The sequence below is a fragment of the Augochlora pura genome, chromosome 7 (genome assembly GCF_028453695.1).
Source record: "Augochlora pura isolate Apur16 chromosome 7, APUR_v2.2.1, whole genome shotgun sequence".
NCBI classification, from domain to species: Eukaryota; Metazoa; Arthropoda; class Insecta; order Hymenoptera; family Halictidae; genus Augochlora; species Augochlora pura.
In genome coordinates this window covers 3452694-3467415 of record NC_135778.1, presented here as the reverse complement: position 1 = coordinate 3467415, position 14722 = coordinate 3452694, and the positions used below count along the sequence as shown (strand labels likewise).

General features: G+C 42.6%; 1 protein-coding gene across 1 annotated transcript in view; it reads left to right on the top strand.

Annotated features, from left to right (window-relative positions):
- LOC144472407 (neurotrimin) overlaps nucleotides 1-14722 on the top strand; it is a 197200-nt gene that overhangs the window by 168237 nt on the left and 14241 nt on the right. The window contains exon 5 of the mRNA XM_078185462.1: nucleotides 4226-4394. Within this exon, the coding sequence (XP_078041588.1) occupies nucleotides 4226-4394 (169 nt within the window). The remainder of the gene's footprint in view (nucleotides 1-4225; nucleotides 4395-14722) is intronic.

Genomic DNA, 14722 nt, shown 5'->3' with positions numbered 1-14722 from the left:
AGCTCGAGAAATTCTGCAGAGACATTTCCGCGCGGATGCGAAGCAGGCAACCGGGCATCGCATTCTAACGGTTGGACCTCCCAATAGAAAACATCGCCCGTGCGAAGCAGAAGCCGGGCATCATTCCCAAAAAATATAAAATACATTGTAGCGGGGTTGTCAGGGGAAGAGGTTGAACCTTTTTTTTTTTATTATTTCTGTGTGATGATGTTAAGAGAATCGTTCCTGAGAGCGATAGCCCTCTTACTGATTTGGGTGAGAAGTGGATGATCGTGGGATTACCGTCATGGGGTGTTAGGTTATGTGAATGTCGATTATGTTGGAGTGGGGAAAAAATTTTCAAAGAAAACCACTATAGTGAGTGACACAGGTGTAGCGTCGAATCTGAGCAAGATCCCTCTATAGATACTACCTCGTTGCTAGCCATAACCAAACAATTTGGTAACTAAGGAGTCTGGCGCGTCTCGATGCTTCTAGAAAGTTCGATCGTGGTCAACGGAATTATCGATCGGTCCAGAAATAGCCTTCATGATGATAGTCTTTCGTCTTCTTCTCCTTTCGCCTCGTTACAACATATAAAATGGAAATGATATATGTCAGAGAAGTTATCTTTTAATTACAGTTAAAATGGCTTCGAGGGCAAAGGGTTAATTTGCGAATTACCGAGCGTTCACCCGAGGCTTCCCGCTCGAGGTTAGGTATAGACTTCCATTTTATTTCGGGTTTTCCTCCGTCGCGTCCCGTGACAGGTCGTCGTATCATCCCGCTTACATCCCCGTCTCTGTGCACGCCCTTTAAAAATCTCGCGTTCCCCGCGAGCCGAGTACAATATTGACTCGTAACGCGCGAGAGGATCATTAAAATTTACCATTATTCCGGGCCGCAGGACATTGTGTATTAAAATAGAGCGGCCGAACAATGGCGGGCGGGGCGGGCTCTCCTGGCATATTTATTAAAATGATGTATTCGCTAGTCGTAACGAGGTTTTTCATAATTTCCCGAAACGGTCGCCCGGGACCCGGTGTTTCCGTGTCTTTCATTATTTAGCCGGGCGGAGGGAGTGGGGGGAGGGTAGCCGGCCGCGCCCGAACGGATTTATTAAATCATCCCCCGAAATCGAAGGGGAATTTATAAACGATCGACGTGCCGCGGACACGCATCAACGGCCGAGCAAATTGTAATCGGTACCCGGGAATAATTCCGTTTGTAAAGTTTATGCTAATGAGGGCTCCGCCGGCTTGTTAACAATTCCATTTCGAATTCTGTGGACAAACCGCGCGGCCGGAGAGTTTCATTAAAACGCTTCAATTTCAGCCGGGGTATCGAAGGCGGTAGAGAGGGGGGAGTGGTGACGGTGAACGACGCCGGACGGAAGAGTACTCTCGCCGGTCGGAGGGAGGGAGGGGGGGAAGAGTTGCGGAGGGAGACGGCCTTTAATTTTATTTCGCGGGAGAATAACATTCCCCGAGCCGAAGAAAAATAGGACGAAATATAATCGTTTCTCCTTTTCGAACGAAATGCAATTTTCCCGGGGTTCCGGCTCGACGGACGAGCGAAGAGAGAGATGGCTCTCTCTCTCTCTCTCTCTCTCTCTTTTGGCGTCGTGTTTTCCTTTCCGGCTTCAACCTCGAACGCGCGCGCCGCCTTTTTTTGGGGTTCGCTTCTCGCCCGTGGGATCCACGCGGTCGCGTTCCTTTTTTTGGCCTCCCTCTCTCGTCTTTCTCCTTTTTCGGGCCACGAATATTTACCGTGGGGGTCCCTTGACAAATTTCGCGTTCCGCTCCGCTCGGCACCGCTTGGCTCTCCGCTCGGCGTCGCGCGAGAAACGCGACCGAGAGGGAAACGGAGATTCCATTTAACCGCGGATAAGCGAATTTCCGGGCAATTCGGTTTCTGGACCCCGACGAAATAAATTCGTTTTGGCCGGGGCTAAAATGAGATCCCTCTCTCTCTCATCTCTCTCTCTCTCTCTCTCTCATTCCTCTCTCGTCTCTTTCTCTCTCCGTTTTACGCCTAACGAGCGGCGGCCGGCCGAAAATTTGCTCGGCTGGACCGTCGCGCGGTTCGGCTTTACAGGACCCGGTCCTCTCTCTCTCTCTCTCTCCCTCTCTCTCTCTAGCCCCGTCTTTCTCTCTATTACGGTGGCCCATAAGTGTCCCGACGGCCGGTAAATGCAGACTAACAGCGCATTAGGGGGGCATTCTCGTGCGGCCGTTCTAAAAGCAACTGATTTTCGGGAATTCTTGCGGGAAATACAATGGAGCGTTGATTAGTCCCGGCTAACGACTGGACAACGCCGTCCTGATAGGTGGCTCTGCGGATAATTGCTCCCGGGGGTGGGATTTTTGAACGGTCTTTATTTTATAGCGGGCGAGATCTTCGCGATCGTGACCAGTGGACTTTATGAATTTAGGAGCTGCGCGAACTGGTCTAATGGAAGACTAAGAGGACATTGGAAGCATTTTAGGATCTTTAATTTATTATAATCGTTGAGAGAAAAGATATTTTTAATTAATTATATTTCTCACTAGTAACTTGGGCGATTTTTATTTTGTATTATAATACACGGTATTTGTAACTAGGTTAGAACAAATGTTATTCGGAGTGGAAGTAAAAAATTACCATTTATATTTAATTTATATTTAAAAGATTAATATCGTAATAGCAAAGCTATCGAAAAATTTTATTCGAAATTCTCTACTAACTGATAATGTATTTAGATAATAAAAATGTTGATAGTAATAAAATATTAAAATGGAAATAATAATATAGTGAAATAAAAATAATAAAATAGTAAATAATATCTAGTAAATAACGCCACTGGATTTCCACTCGAAAAATGTTCAAATCATTTCATTCAATTTAACAGCGTCAACATTCGTACGCACGTACGGTAAGCGAGCAACGATAATTAAACATTTATCTAACATTCCTGAACGAATTATTAAATCTGCGAAGAAGTAACATGATTTTTAAAAATTGGATCGCGTGGCTTGGATCTCTTTTTCTCTGTAAGGGTGTCTGCCTCTTCGAGGTAGAGAAATGTTTGTAAAAATTGCAATCCGTCGGAGCCGGCTAAAGAAATTAAAAAAGAAACGAAACGGACGCGAGCGAAGCGCTGCTTGAATTTTTCGGACTCCGAAGATGAGTCATTTCGCGGGAATGGAATTCGCAAATTGCCATCGCGGACGCGCGATGCTCCGCGCCGGGAATTTTACAAACGAAACTAATGAACGTATCCATTTCAATCATTAGGGAGCGCAACAAAAGGCAGCGGAGCCCGACCGCCATAAAAATATAAATACACAAGTATTCGTATGGTCGTTGGTATCGCGATTTTTAGAAATGGCCTGCAAATTTAATCAACACGTAACAGGATCAAGTAGCCGCACGCGTTGTAAAATACCGAAAACATCGAAGTGGTTAAACATCGTTCTTTTCATTGTGTTTAATTTGAAAAAATTCTGATCTACAAATGTAATTTGCATATTTCGACGAGTTCGCAGATTATGAGAATGAATAATGTATGGTTTTTATGCGGGAGAAAATACGAACAGCGGCGATTGCAAATGAAAACAGCTAAAATCACAGCAAAGATTATCTTATCTGATTTTTCTTCAATATTAGACAATATTAAATAATATCCAATATTGTTTGACACACAATTATCTATCATATTATCTAACACAAAATATTAATCTATTAATCTAATAATATTATAAAATATTAGATATTTATTAGAATTTATCCGTTAGACAATATTAAATAATATCCAATATTGTTTGACACACAATTTCCTATCATATTATCTAACATAAAATATTAATCTAATAATCTAATAATATTATAAAATATCAGATATCATCTGAACGTTCTACCATTGATCGCTGCATTATTTAGATATATTTATTACCTAGTAAAGAGCATAAATAAAATTCTTAAACAATATAATATTTCAATATGAAAATATTATTATACAAATACACCCAGCATTCCTAGAAATCAATCAGATCGAAATCAATGCGAGGAATCCGTGTCTTCTTCGGTGATCGGCGGATCTCATTAGAAATCCGAAGAAAATCTCTCGGATCAGCGACGAAAAGGCCGCTGCGTCGCATCTCCGTTCATCGGGCCATCTACGCCGCGATTTTCCGGTCGCGTTATTTTTATTTCGTTTCACCCGGCCTCCCCGGTAGCTCACCTGTTTTCTTCTATGCTGATACAGGTGATCAACTACGACAGTCCCCGGGGCGGCGTGTCGGTGATCACGGAGAAGGGCGAAGTTACAACCTCGTATCTTCTGGTGCAGCGTGCTCAGCCTGCAGATAGCGGCCACTATACCTGCCATCCGAGTAACGCCAACACAAAGACCGTCTTGGTTCACGTACTTAACGGTACGTATGTAAAGTTCGCTGAAACTTTAAATCTGTCGATGGCGGATTCCACGTCTACGCCAAAGGGTTCTTTGCCCTCCTCCCCCTCCCCTCCCCTCCCCACCTACCTCCTACCTCCCTTTCTCGCGTTGATCCTGTTCATTGCCGGCTCCCGCCGGCTTTTCTCTATTTCCACCTCTTCTATCTCCTTGCTCCTCGGCTCCTCTATTTTTTTTCCTCCCCCCTCCCGTCGTTCTTGACTCTCGGGCGCTCCTTCATTTTTTGTTAATTCGAAAGCTGTTCAAATACGCGCGCGGCCCCCTCGCCGCGCGCGCGCCCGCTTCCACTCGTTGAACGCGGAACGAATCAACGGGGCAACGAGAGGAGGAAGAGCCGCGTAGTAGTAGCCTCGAGTGATAGCGCGAATCAGAGCCCAGCGCCCGTGTACGTTACCGGGAGGGAATGTAAAGCGGATAGAGAGAGGGAGTGAGCCGGGTGTAATGGATAATAAGTCATTTCTTATGCAGTCAGCGAGGAAAGTGCTTGAAGGAGCCGCGGGGATGAGCAGGAGCCCCATTATTAGATCCGGGCGATCTTGTTTCATTAAATACGCGGCCGCGAGGAAAATTACGCGCCGAGCACCGCGGAAAAATTTTCAGTTCCGACTTTAACGGGATTCTCTGCTAGCCGACGCCTCGAACGATCAACTTTTTCGCGAGCGGTGTCCAGTGATTTTTGCAACCCGGCCGGGGTTTCGTCGGACCGGACGACGTCGCGGCGACGCGATACGGCACCGTAACTCGATCCGTTGCAACGCGATACCTTGGAACGAAATTGTTCGATTGAAATTGTTCGAATTCTGTAATGAAATTATTCGAAACGCTGTTAACTGTTTCGATCCGTTGTTTCTCGATTTTTCATTATTTTTTGTTCGATACACAGATTTTTACTTTTCCGCGGAATGGAGAATAGTTTACGAAAAACAGTTGTAATTATTAAAGTTATTAACCCTTTGACTACTGTTGGCGCCTATTGGCGTCCGACACGCGTTGGCTTCCCGGCACTGTAGGCGCCAATAGGCGTCAAGATCAAATTTCGCCCCCGTTTATTACTAAATTTGACTAATTATATATTGCGTAATATTTATGTTATATGTTGCAAATAAGCTTAAAATTATTATTCACTTCAAGTAATATTGGTTTAATGTAATAGAATTCGATATTTTGAATATTTTAATATACTTCAAGGATTACACAAAAAAAAATTCAAAGCCTATTGAAAAAATTCAAGCCTATACAGTAAACTCTAATATCCCCAACTATAGTCGTCGCTAATAACCGCAAGTGTAGTTGATGCGACGTGAAATACTATTTAAAAAAAGAAAGAAAACTTTCCGTTTCGTGTTACATTTTTATATACTCGCGAAATCTTACTTAATTTTCTTTTTAATGTAAAACACTCTGTAATAAGTGCAGCGAATATTTATCCAGTTCCTCGAGTAGTGCTAAGTGAATTAACCCATTCGCTGCCAAACCTAAATTATATGAAGTCATTCCCATTGCCATTTATATTTTATCATTCTCTGTAAGAAATAAAGTATTATTTTTGTAAAAAATTTTATTTGTAGTATTTTTTCAAGTTTTTTACATATTTATCATTTATGTTTGTGGCCACAAAAAATTTGCCAATTCAAAAGCCTGCATGTTATAATATATTTAAAGTAGGACGAGTATACTCGTCCTGGCAATGCGTGACACCCTGCCAAAGACGAGTATACTCGCAGCGAATGGGTTAAAAGAGTAGCACGAACGTCCTCGCAGTATTTCGAAATAAAAGAATTAATATCGAACTTTTGCAAAGGGATTAAACCGCGAGAGTTGCCCGAAAGCAGAAGAAAGAAATAATTCGGACGTGATCAATGACCAACATTTAAATAACATCGCAGTCGAATCACGGTTACATTGAAAACGAAGTTAATATCGCCGAAGCCGTGGAAGTTCGAAAGCTTCGCGTCCATTAAACATGATCAAAGAACCCGTAAAATCGTAATCCATTTCGATCTGATCGAAATAAAATCCGCTCTTTCTCTTATCGATGCTCGGCCCCCTAATTCATTTCTCTTGTAGAAAGTTATCGACTTGGAAAAAAGTTCCACCGATCGATCTTATTTCCTCTCCTCTCTCTCTCTCTCTCTCTCTTCGCTTTCAGATTTCTATCGTCTGTTTACCTGAATAACGTGGCGCGCGCATATAAAATCGTCGCGACGAAAACCGTCGAAGAAACAAATTGTTTGTTATTGTAGCGTTAAGAAATATAATAGACGACGCGCACGCGCGCGGGAATTCGTACCGCGCGTGTGACCACCGTCGAGCGAAACGACAAGACTTTCGCTCGCAACGATCGGCTTGTCCCCAGCAAATATTACACGATGGAAAATAAACTTTGTCGCGTTCCGGCGCATTTCCTCGCGCAATTTCGCGGACGATTGTACTTGCCCGCACGTGAATAATTCATGGCAGAAGCACTCATTTCGTCCGCCATGAATGAAATTCTTCCGCGCCGCCCGTGTTTTCATTCAATTAGCGCTGTTCAACGCAACAATGAACAAAGGTGAAATTACAAACACGACGAGAGAGAGAGAGAGGGGGGGAAGGATACGCGATACATTAAGCAACGAGAAGCCGTAGTTTAGGTGTTTCCCGTAAAAGTACGGATACCGCCCGGGGATCGAGCGATACGCCTGGTAATTACGTTGCGAGGGACGGGGATCGGTGTTGGCCCGCGAACGCGTAGGAAACTAATAATTAGAACGGACGATTCGCGGGGCGAGTATCCGTTGGCCCGTTACGGGAACAACAAACGAGATAAGCGTTTCTTTAACTCGCTAATGCGAGCAGCCTGGACGGGGATAACGGAGTAGAAATTAATGCTCGTTAATGGCGGGGGGGGGGGGGGGGACGGTCGTCGCCTTGTGCTCGACGTATGCGACGTCGGCTCGCAGAAATCTGTCGGCCATTAATAACGCATTGTTGAGAAATATTTTACGTTCGCATGGGCCGCTTCAAAAGGGAAGAATGCATGGCACGAAGTTTCGAACCGGCAACTTGGACCTCGGCAAAGTACATTATGCGGCGCGGGGGAAGGGAGGAGGAGGAGGGAGGGAGGAGGATACGCGAATTTTAACGAGGGTCGTGTTCATCCATTTTTGTTATCCTTTTCCGCTCGAACATGCTCGTTTGCAACTTAATCTGTCGCGACAACGCCAAACGGAAGTATTAAATTTTACCTGGCGCGGTCTGAGTTCGTTTAGCCGAATAAAAAAAAGGACCGTCGAATAAGCTGCAAAAAAAAGGGAACGTTGTTGTCGAGCAATTAGAGGATTCGCGCGCGCGTTTTCAAAGCGAGGGAACGGTCATTAGGACGGTACCTTGTTCGCGACTTTCTCTTTTTGAGATCATCGAACTTGGAGATTTAGCGGTAACGAAATCGAATTATTTATTCGCTTGTCACCTGACTTACTCAGTCATTTATTCGCGAGAACTGTTATTAGTGAGGACTACAAATATTTTTCTTTCCTAAGAAAGACTAAAAATATTTTTCTTTCCTAAGAAAGACTAAAAATATATTTTCTCAATGATCCTAAATAAAGCTTCCGCGAGATCGAATCATTTCACGTCATTCGTCTGTTTTCTCAATTTTTATACCCATTCGTCAGAATGATCACGATTCTCGCTATAACGTGAACGAACACCGCGGTAAAATAGTTCGGCAAATTTAATATAAAAAAACAAAACAGTCAAATATTTCGAAGGTTCTAAAACTTGAAATCAATTTTGCAGGAGGAGAGATCTGCGAATCCAATTTCAACTTTTCAGCGGTCCTAACGACGCGTGCACGCCTGTGATACGACGTCCGGTATCGGTCGAACACATTTTTCAATTTGACTAAATGATTGTCGGAAACGATCAAAGGCATTAGTCGATCGGGAAATCGACGACTGAATGAATTGATTGATGGATGCGTTCATCGGTCGTCGATTAAAGGCATTAATCGTTTTATTTGTTCGTTTTAATGGACAAAGACCTTTTACATTAGGCGAATAAGCATTCCTGTAAATAAAGGATCGCGATTAATGATTTACAGTAATGGAATAAATTCGGTCCGATTGTTCCTCAGGTTTTGAGCAGAAATGGACAATTTGGGAAGAGGAGATATGATTATTCGAGCCTCGCGGCTTAATATATATAATGATATAAATATAAATATATACATAATAATATAAATATAAATGTATACATAATAATATAAATATAAATATAAATATATACATAATAATATAAATATAAATATATTAAGCAATAACCACCGAGCGCCGACGACTATAAAAACGAGTGGGAAGGTTAGGATACTCGTGTCTCCTCTTCTCTAATTGTCCATTTTTATCGACACAAGCCGAGGGTCAATTACAGAAAATTTGCTATACTTGGATCGTAGCGAACAGTTGAAGCGAATGTTATCGTTAATTACAATTAACGATTAACTGCAGTAATTTCGTCGTTAGTCGTCGATTAATTATCTGCGAGGGTTCTGCAACGATGTTACACTATCGGTTGTGTAACTGTTTGGGCGGGGTCGATCGGCCCAATAAACAGTACGTTCGATGTTTTCGCACATCCGGGCGGAACTCTATCGACAGAGTCAAGCGAGAGAGCGAGAGAGAGAAAAAGAGAGAGAGAGAGAGTCGGTCGAGCGAAAATCAATTGCTCGCGTTCAAGGTCGTCGTCCCGGTTGCAAGAAGCTTAACAGTTTGATAGTCGGGTATCGCGCGTATACGGGGACTCTGGGCCAGCTGACGGTTATCGGCCGGTGTCACGCGAACGTGATTTAGATGTTCCGGATGGCGTCGCCACGAAGAATCCGTCAAACGGTTCTGCGACCATTGGAAATACGAAAAATCCGCTCGTCTTTATGGACACACGGAAAGCGTTGCCACCTAACAGCACGGTTCCCGTCAACGCCGTAACTCCCGGAAAAATTGAATCGTATGAAATATTTTATACTACATATTATTATTTATACTATTTTATACGCTAAATAAATATACGCTGCTTGATTTTAGATTTTAATTACGGTTTTATTCGCTTTCATTCGTTACTAAATGAGATAGGAAAAGCTGAGGCTACTACGAAAATCAAGTAATTTGTTTTTATTATTTATAACTCGTTAAAATCACTCGCGACGTAATTAAAGGTTTAAAATTTTCATTTTGCAGAAATATTCGCAATCTGCTAATTACATATTTATTTCTAGCGACGATATAATTAAGAAAAATTGTAAGGAAAGGTTATGTCAAAAAAAAGGTTAATTGCAGTTTTGTTCGCGTTCATTTATTATCAGATGAAACACGAGAACGCTACTACGAAAATCAAGTAATTTGTTTATATTATTTATAACTCGTTAAAATCACTCGCGACGTAATTAAAGTTTTAAAATTTTCATTTTGCAGAAATATTCGCAATCTGCTAATTACATATTTACTTCTAGCAACGATATAATTTTAAAAAATTGTAAGAAAATGAACGTTCTTAATACCCTTGCTTTTTTTCTTGTCCAATTTGCTTCAACACTTTTCCGTCGATAATAACGCAATAAACATTAGCGGTACCGCCGGCAAATATTAATAGGGGTAGCAGTTAAGGGTTGACCCAGATCCTTGAATCTCGCGGCTCGCTAAAAGAGGCCCGTATAATCATTCCGTAGGCTCGTTATTTCCAGCAGGATTTCCCAAATGATCGCGGCAATCGAAAATAAACTAAACAACGTTGAAGATAGTGTTTTGCAATTTCCGAAGATTAACAAACACGGCGGAACTCGCGCCGCACACACACACACATAGATAGACACTTGATATTCGACCGTTTCGATGCGCCGCGCTTCCTATTACAATCCCGTATGTAATTATACTAACCGTTCCCATATTTGCTCCCGTAGGATGAAATCTATTCACAATGAATCAGCCCGGTATTGACATAGCACTCGGGACGTTAAACCGCGATCTCGCCGGAATGGAACCGCGCGGTGGCGGCCGTTATATATACCGCGTTTTTCAAAAATATAATCAAGAATCCGGGCGCGGTAGCATCACGGAAGCTCCATCATCCGAGCACACGGAGCGTGTCACGCGAACGTTCCTGCCCCGCAATTAGCTCCGACAACGGGAGGGGAGAGGGGAGAGGGCTTTCCATTCTCGTACGCGGAGCAACGAGAGTAGTATTAGCAACAAGTACATCTGTCCCGGAGAAATTGCGGTCGGCGCGAAGGTTTCCGGGAAAACGGCGCCGGTAATCGAGAAATTTTCCGAGGAGATATACGGACCGTCAAGGCGGCGGCGGATCACGAGAGATTCCGCCGGTATTTCGAGCCGTTATTACGTTTTTATTCCAGCTTCGGAATCCTTCCGCGAGCTCGCGCGAAACGGTGGTCACCCCCCACCCTTCCGTGCCCCGTCCGATCTGCTCGTCTAATAGTCAATAACTGAACGGCGGCGGAGCCTCGGAGCCGGCTGCGTCGTTTTGTCTCGGCAGCGATACAACCCCCCCCCCCCCCCCCCTCGTAAATCGAGTCCGCGCCGCTATGGAAATGAAAAAAAAAAACACGACGAACGGACAACAATAACCCGGTTTGGTACACGGCCGCGCGAATAGCTAACACGATCGCGTACAACGGAGACCGTTTTTCTGTAACGCGCGGATACCCGCACGCTCTACCGTACGCGTGAAACGCGGCGGTTGCGCGCGTTTCTATCCGCGCCCCGCCTATTAGCTCGTAAACTCTTTGACCAATCTCGACGAAATTTCGCGCAGCCACTCGCTGAAACCTCTGCCGATAATCAGCGGCCGCCGACGCCGTTGCCACTTCCGAGCCGAGCCGAGCCGCGCCGTAACACTCCGGGGATCGATCCTCGGCTTTTCAGGCTGCTGCTGCCGCAGCCGCCGCGCGCGCGAGATCCTTTGTGGTAATTAAGTTTAGCGCATTATTATTTCTATCCGTACGCCCGCCGACGACCCACTTTTCCGCGCGACGTTATCGCACGGCCCCCAACCCCGTCCTTCGACCCATCGCGAGAATTGAAATTTAGTTCGTTATTATCGCTGACTACGTATCGGTTATCCGTCCCCATCCCTCGCGCCCGTGCCGGTTTCATCCTCTTGATACATTATGGTAAGCCCGGCCGGATCCGGCTACTTTAAATTATTATTCAAGAAGATTAACCCCTTGTTCTGCGCCGGATCCGGATATCGAACTCTTCGACCGACGACCCAGCTGAATTTTCGACGGAACGGGGGCCAATCGATGCGCTGTTTCACTATTTTAGCTGGTTAACAGGCATTAACCCTTTCCACTCGAAAGAATTTTAACTGAAAATTTAAAATCATTTTTCTGACATATAACGTTTCCATTTTGTATAAGAAAGTGCATTTTATAAAATTAAATCTTGCGACTTACGTAGCAGTTTCATTTTCAACTGTGTTTTAAATTGAAACTTTGATAGTACGTATAACAAATGATCGTGGAACGTGTTATAGCAATGTTAGCGGTGCCTCAGAGTCACCATTCGAGTGCAAAGGGTTAACATGATACGGTTCGGGATATTTCTGCATATAATTTTGAATGTAGAGGTTATGGAAGGGACTTCTTATTTTTTAGAAAATTGGAGTTTTAACTGTTGAGTTTCTTTTATTTTTTGATTATTTTTAGTCATCCGCCATTACATGAACAGTTAAGAATTCTATTTTGATTTTATTTATCTTATTAATTGCGAAAGGTATTCAAGATTTAAAAATTTATATAGCAATATTGAAGCTTGTAGTACAATTTAACACATTTATCTCAATAATAAATAACAAATGAGGGGTTGCTATGGCAATTGATTCATAGACTACCTATCGGGGGGAAAAGCCGATTTATAGGCTACCGGTTGATATAGTGTTAAGAAAATTACTATTTTTAGCTGAATACTTAAAAATGATAAATACTTAGACGTTAAATACTCGAAAGCGAATACTGAAGCTTCTTCCATCGATGTAAATTTCCGCCTGAAAAAAATATTAAGGTATTAAATATTAAAATATTAGAACAATAGACAGCGTTACGAATTATGAATACATATTAAAAATTATTCGTCTCGAAAATTTGGTACATTCGATTTTAGAAACTTTCACGCTTCAACAACGAACGATTCTTTGGTAAAACGATCGCGCAGAGACTCGTTACAAACGTTTGAGCGTGTTGAAAAGACACCGTGAAAAACTAGTCATTGTGCGGGACGTTCTCGTTAATCTCCTCGTTAGCCAATTTCCCCGAATATTTTTCAATTATGAATAAACCGCGGAACCTTTCCACCCCAATTCTGGAGATGTCGTTACAGTTCCGACTGTCCAAAACGTACGAAAAAGAACTGGCCGTTATGAGAAATGAGGATATCAAGAGTAATTTAATTACGTCGCGCCGCGTTCCAGCTAAAACCGTGTTACACATCGGTACGGATAATCAGCTAAAACGCGTTATCCAGCGGATGACAACAGTTTTGTATTCGTGCCGCGGTTGCCCCGCGACGATTTCATGGCCCCGCTAATAATTGCCGCTTTCTTCCAATGAATAGCAAGTGTTCCTAAACTTCAACCCCCGGGCGTCTTTCATCATCCCCTCCGGCCGGATCTCTCTCTCTCTCTCTCTCTCTCTCTCTCTCTCTCTCTCTCTCTAACGACTCCGAGCAAGCCACTTAATTTCCATCAGACGACACTCCCGCCGCCGCTCCTAAGTAGAAGGACACTTATCGAGTGCGGAGAGAGTAGGCTTGACAAGAAATTATTAAGTTTCTCGAAGATCTTGAATGAATATTGTATGACCGGCCGGGGAAAGTGCGATGCGGACTTGTAGTAATAAGGCCGCGGCGCAGGAGTCTTTTCCGGTTTGATCGGCCCCGGGGCAACCGGGCGTGCCCTTTTGCCTCGGGACGCGGTCACATGGCCCGTGATCGATCGATAGACGTGTACAAAGTGTCTCGTTTTATTCTCTGACCGCGCGGAGTACGCGACCTTACGGCGGGAGGCAAGGGACCTCGATGCCGCCGACTTTGATTTTAATGCAGTTTGGTGGGCCGCTGGTGCGCGAGCCTGCTCTTCCGCGCGTGAAACGATGGGCGCGGTAACTCGATCACTTTCGAGATGTAAATAAAGTTGACTCTTCGTTCTGCTGATACGTGTTTGCTAGCGGAAGCTGTCGCGACGATGCCCGACGATATTCGAAGCATCGGGCTTGCAACGATCTTGGTAAATCCAAGGGAAGCTCTATGATCTTTTACAACAATATATATAGTTCGATAATGTTGACGGATCACGTGGCTCTAACATAACCTGACATAACCTCTTAGGCACGGCTGGATTTCACGCGAATGAAATTTTTCATAACTAAATTGCCATTTTTCTTATACAACTTTTTTTGGTATAGTTATATATTGTATTAGCTATATATATAATTATATATTAAATAAGTTAAATTTTAAAAGTAAATTTTATTTTGTTGTCGCATTCTTCAAGACAACGTTTCGCGCATCGTTGCAAAGAGGTTTCACTCTCGGCCACTTTTTGCTTGGCCGCTGCGATAGACTTACATCGAGCACGCTTTGCCAGAACCTTTTGGCAGCCATTTTACCGCACGAACCAAATTTGGTCGGGGCTCCTGGGTTGCCCAGAACCGTGTAAATTTCAGGATATGGAAATTCGAAAGGTCTTTGTCGTAATATTTTGCAAGCAAAACTTGCACGATGCAAAAATGAACCGTAATACACGACCGTACTTTTATCGTTATTTATGTTTAATAGATCGTACTCATAAATTGTAATTAGTATTGTAATAATAATTATATAATGATCGTAAATGATAATATTAATTATATAATAATCGTAAATGATAATATTAATTATATAATAATCGTAAATGATATTATTAATTATATAATAATAATAAATCGTAATATTAATTATATAATAATCATTAATCGTAATATTAATTATATAATAATCATGAATCGTAATAAATCACTTACAGTTCCATATTCATCGCAATTAGAATAGAACATTTTCGAACGCAATAACTTCCTCGAATAAAAGTAAAAGTGATAAAAAAAAATATTTAATATATTAAAATATTAATACAAAAATTCTAAATTTGAAGTAACCCATATAATTTCTTAAATATATTACATTTTGATCTGAATTTATATCATATTAAAATAGTATAATATTTCAAAAATTAAATATTCATAATTTTTATAAACGACAATACATA